The sequence below is a fragment of the Meleagris gallopavo genome, chromosome 19 (assembly GCF_000146605.3).
Source record: "Meleagris gallopavo isolate NT-WF06-2002-E0010 breed Aviagen turkey brand Nicholas breeding stock chromosome 19, Turkey_5.1, whole genome shotgun sequence".
NCBI classification, from domain to species: Eukaryota; Metazoa; Chordata; class Aves; order Galliformes; family Phasianidae; genus Meleagris; species Meleagris gallopavo.
Window position 1 is genome coordinate 5,164,917 of NC_015029.2, and position 4,214 is coordinate 5,169,130.

General features: G+C 48.2%; 2 protein-coding genes across 2 annotated transcripts in view; both read left to right on the plus strand.

Annotated features, from left to right (window-relative positions):
* Positions 1–3,965, plus strand: part of TBC1D13 (TBC1 domain family member 13) — a gene marked incomplete at its 5' end in the record, with an annotated part of 11,203 nt that extends 7,238 nt beyond the window's left edge. The window contains one exon of the mRNA XM_010721135.2: positions 413–3,965. Within this exon, the coding sequence (XP_010719437.2) occupies positions 413–478 (66 nt within the window). The remainder of the gene's footprint in view (positions 1–412) is intronic.
* Positions 3,966–4,045: 80 nt separating this feature from the next.
* The window catches only part of ENDOG (endonuclease G), a 2,637-nt gene continuing 2,468 nt past the window's right edge, over positions 4,046–4,214 (plus strand). Inside the window, exon 1 of the mRNA XM_010720860.3 lies at positions 4,046–4,212. Coding sequence (XP_010719162.1) covers positions 4,121–4,212 — 92 coding nt within the window. The 5' untranslated portion in view covers positions 4,046–4,120. The remainder of the gene's footprint in view (positions 4,213–4,214) is intronic.

Genomic DNA, 4,214 nt, shown 5'->3' on the forward strand with positions numbered 1-4,214 from the left:
AAAAAAAGCATTTTCCATCAAAGCTTTGAAACACAGTGTTAAATTTGTTGGGCAGAGGCTTTTGTTTAGCTCTGAGAACTATGAGAGCCCAAGGTTGGAAACACCTGCACTGAACAGCAGGATATCTCTGACTCTGCCAGTTCCTGCTTTGGACTGTATGGGGTGCTGGCTCTGATAAGGCCCTCTGGCATGAAGATCTTGTGCAGTCAGCTGGCCATTGGAGGATAAGATAATAGAAACTTCTTGAAGGGCATTGGAGCTTGATTAGTTACAGAATAGGAAGCTGTTAAGGGAGTAACTGAACTTAACAGTGTTCTAGAGGGCTAACAATGCTGTTGCCAAGGTTTGCCCTGTTTAGGTGGAGTGATGTCAAATGCTAAGTTGGCACTTACACTTCATTTCTTTACTATAGGATTATCCTATATCTGATGTTCACCTGATTTTGAAGAAGGCCAAGGAACTTCAGGATTCCAAATAGTCCATGAGGCTGACTAAAGGTGTTGGAGAAACTGTAAGGCAGAGGATCTTAGGAGGTGGGCCTGTGCAGTGCATTACAACTCCTAGGGATCTCTGCAGGACTTCAGGTTTTGCATTTGGGCTACTGGCCACCTTGAAGACTTCCTTCTCCTCTATTTATTAGGTCAAGAACTGATTACTTCCCTATCTGCTTGGGCCCTGCACTCCAGATTTTTCAACTCTCAAATGCCTCTGTGCTGCCAAAAGCAGTTCTTTGTATCTTTTTTTATGACTTTACGTGGAGAAAGAAACCACCTATCTGCACCCCTCAAGGGGTGGATTCCTTCTGCATTATGAAAATAGCTCACGTGGAGTTACTTCTGATGGGGAAGGGACAGTGTGGATCTGGTAGATTTTGGTGAGTGAGTATAGAAGGATCTTTCTCCTGTGAAAAGAATGTATCCCACGGAAGTCACACGTTCTGCCATTCAAGTATCTTCTGGATTCTTCTCCCTCGTATCTGCATTTAGCTGTCCCTGGGGTGTGCAAAAAAAAAGGTTGTGTCAGCTTCTGGTGCGTGTCATCTGACATCCAGCAGTTTGGACCCCTTTTCATGACAAAGACCTTGAGGAACCATGCTGGGAAGATATGATAACAGCTGGCAGCTTTGTGCACAGAAACTGCCTGCATCGCCTTACCACAGAGGTCTCCTCGAAAGAAGACTGTGGTGGTTTTCATCTATGAGTGAAGTGTATTTTGAAGTCAAGCCTTATTACACTAAGCCTTAGAGCAGGAGTTCACTGCTGCAGGGAGGCTGGGACCTCAAGCTGCTTTTCTGGCTCGAACTGGAGCATATCTAGCTGCAATCAGGATTCTGAAACACAAGAAATGGGCATCTAGTTGCATGAAGACAGCTCTTACACAGGCATAGCGCTGGGGTTTCCTGCCTCAGTGACTTGCATAGGCTATTACCCTACATGAGCTCTGGTCACGGTAACCTTGCTATTGTTTAATAGCTCTTCTTGCCAGGAACAGACAAATTACAGGTCTGACCTACAAGAAAGAGTCCTTTTATTGTGTAATCCAGTGGGCACACAAGCATTTCAGTCATTGGCTGACTCCTGGGGGTAATCCATGTTTCTGTGCACCAGTGCTACTGGAGTAACAGTTGTGAGTTGGACACTTGTCCCTCCTGAGGGGGAAACGGCTGCATTTCAATACAATACTACAGGCTCAGGTGGGCATTGAGCAAGACAGACTGTGGGAAGAACTCTTAACCTGCAGTAGTGTCAAGCTGATCAGAAACCGTAAGCCTCAACGAGAGAAACTGCCAGCACCCAGGTGCTTGGGTTGTGCAGAAGCTCTTGAGTGAACACTAATCCACAATGCTTTATCTTTCTGTGCTGTGCTGGCTCATCTCTGTGTAGCTGTTCAACACTGCAGTTTTCAGTATTTATGGTTATTGATTTGTTAAAGGTCAGTCATTTGCTTAAGTTGCTGATGGCCTCAGTGTCCCTAAGGAGAGGGGTGTTGTGTTGTTCAGCTGTTCTGCCTGTGTTACTTCCTTCAGGGATGGCTGGAGAGGAGGATAGGTTGGTGCACGTGCCTCTCTTCTTTTAGCAATCCCAAGCAAAGTCTGCCTCTATGGAAAGTGCTGGATTGATGCTGGTGCAGCCAGTGTCGCTGCAGTGATGGAACATAAGCAACTGAAAACTTAAAACAATCTAATTAGTACCTGTGGCTAACAGCATCTCCCTCTGCTGCAATCCCTATAGAATAGAGTTTTCCTCCAAGAAAAATGAAAGGGATGGATGAGGACAGCTGTGTGACGGAGCGTGCTGCCTGCTCTAGCCACTGTGTGCATGTTCTTCTGCCTTCTGTCACTGAGCAGTTCTGGCTGTCGGGTGCCCTGCACTGGAGGCCATTTGTCAGACCACACGTGTGGAACAGAGGGTCTGACCCTTAACAGGGGTTATTTCCTCCGAAACACTTTTTCTCCCAAAGTAATGCTGTAGCTTTCATAGTTCCATGCACAGTCTCCTCATGCTGTCTCTCTGTAGAAGTGCTTCCTTTGTGTTTTCTCTCTCTGCTAGGTGGGCATCAGTGAGGGTTCCGCTCTGAATAATCACAGTTCTCTTTATAATGACCTGAGAAGGCAGTGGGTGAACGGGGATCTAAACATCTCTTGTTTTTAGGGTTGTGTGCAGGCCCTGCACTTGGCCCCTGCAGGAGGACCCCGACACATGGATGGATGCTGCCTCCTCCTTTCAATGTGTCACAGGGCTTGTATTCTGCTGTTCTCTTTGGGGGGGGATGATGGGGAACACTTTTAAAAGGATTTTCCAGTGGGTGAGAGCTTTGGCTGCTGGAAGGGTTTTATGGGATACATTCTGCAGCTTTGTCCAGGTGGGCCTGTGGCTGCTCAACCAGTTAATTGGAGTTCTCTGGGGAGAACTCATAACAACTTTGATGTAGCAAAGGGCTTTGAAGGAGCTGCTCTACTTTGCAATGATGTTCATTCTTTTGAGACTTATTTGTTTCTTTAAGAGCAAAGACATATTTTCTGGAGCAGAGAATAAGTCCTGTCACCAGCTTTTGAATCTCCTTGTTTGTTTCTATGTTTTCATTCCTTAAAAGCTGTTGGTGACAATGATTTTACTTTTCTTTTTTTGAGGTCAGGAAGAATTAACTGGCTTGTGGTCGTTCCTTGCTAATGTGGTCAAGCAGCTCCTCTTTCTCCACCCTGCAGACATTTCCAACTCTGATTTGCTCTCGGCTGCTGCGTTCCCCTTACTGTAGCCTGGGCATCTGGAAGTTTGGTTTTTGTGAGGAGGTAGAAGGGAAAGGAGATGGAGTCCATGATGATGGTCACACAGAGCACCGGTTCTGAGTTTGAGTTCTGTAACCCAACAGACTTGCTCACCCTTTGGCAGTCAGTGGGATGAAGGCCAGAAGTTGGTTTGTGGATTCTGTGGGAAAGCAGAGGGTGTTTTCCCCCATGAGTGTCAGCAATTGCGTTGCAGCGCTTGGTGTGTTCTTCCTTTTCCAGAAGGTGAGGAGCACACTCAGTGGTACATCAGAATAACACTTATTTTTGCTTTTGTTTTTACCTTGGCTGGAAAGAATTGCCAGAACGGGGTCAAGAGAAAACACTTCATCACTCTAAAACTACTTTTATGCTTCTTTTTAAACACTATTTTTATAACACTCCTTTTAGCGCAGCAGGCAGCTGCATGCAGGCATCCCGCAGTGCCAGGCCGTGCTCGGGGAGAAGCTCGGCCTTCCTCGGGCAGGGCAGGGGCACAGGGCTGTCACTGCAGTGTTCGGGGCCCGAGCTGGGCCGGCTCCATCGCCCCATGGCTGCAGCAGTCAGCGCGGGGCCTGCGGCACTGCCTCTTTAACTTCTGCTCTTTCCTTTTGTACTTTATCCCGTGAACCCCTTACGAGACCCTCCGTGTCTCTCATTTAATGCTGTTCTTGAGCTGTCTAAATAAAATGGTTTCTTTGCACATTGCTGTGGGCTGTGCTTCTGTAGGCATGGCGGTGCGTGGAGCCCTTTAAGGGGCGATGCTCTGTGCCGGAAGAGAGCAGCTGTGCAGCAGGAAGCGGCTGTGTGCTCAGGAATCCGGGCTGTGTGTGCTCCGAGCTGTGTGTGCTCCGAGCCATGCTGCTGGGCCGCTGGCTGCTGCCCGGGGCCTCCCTGGCTCTGGGCGCAGGGCTGGGCGCAGCTCTGACCGTCCGCTTGCAGCGCGGTGCCG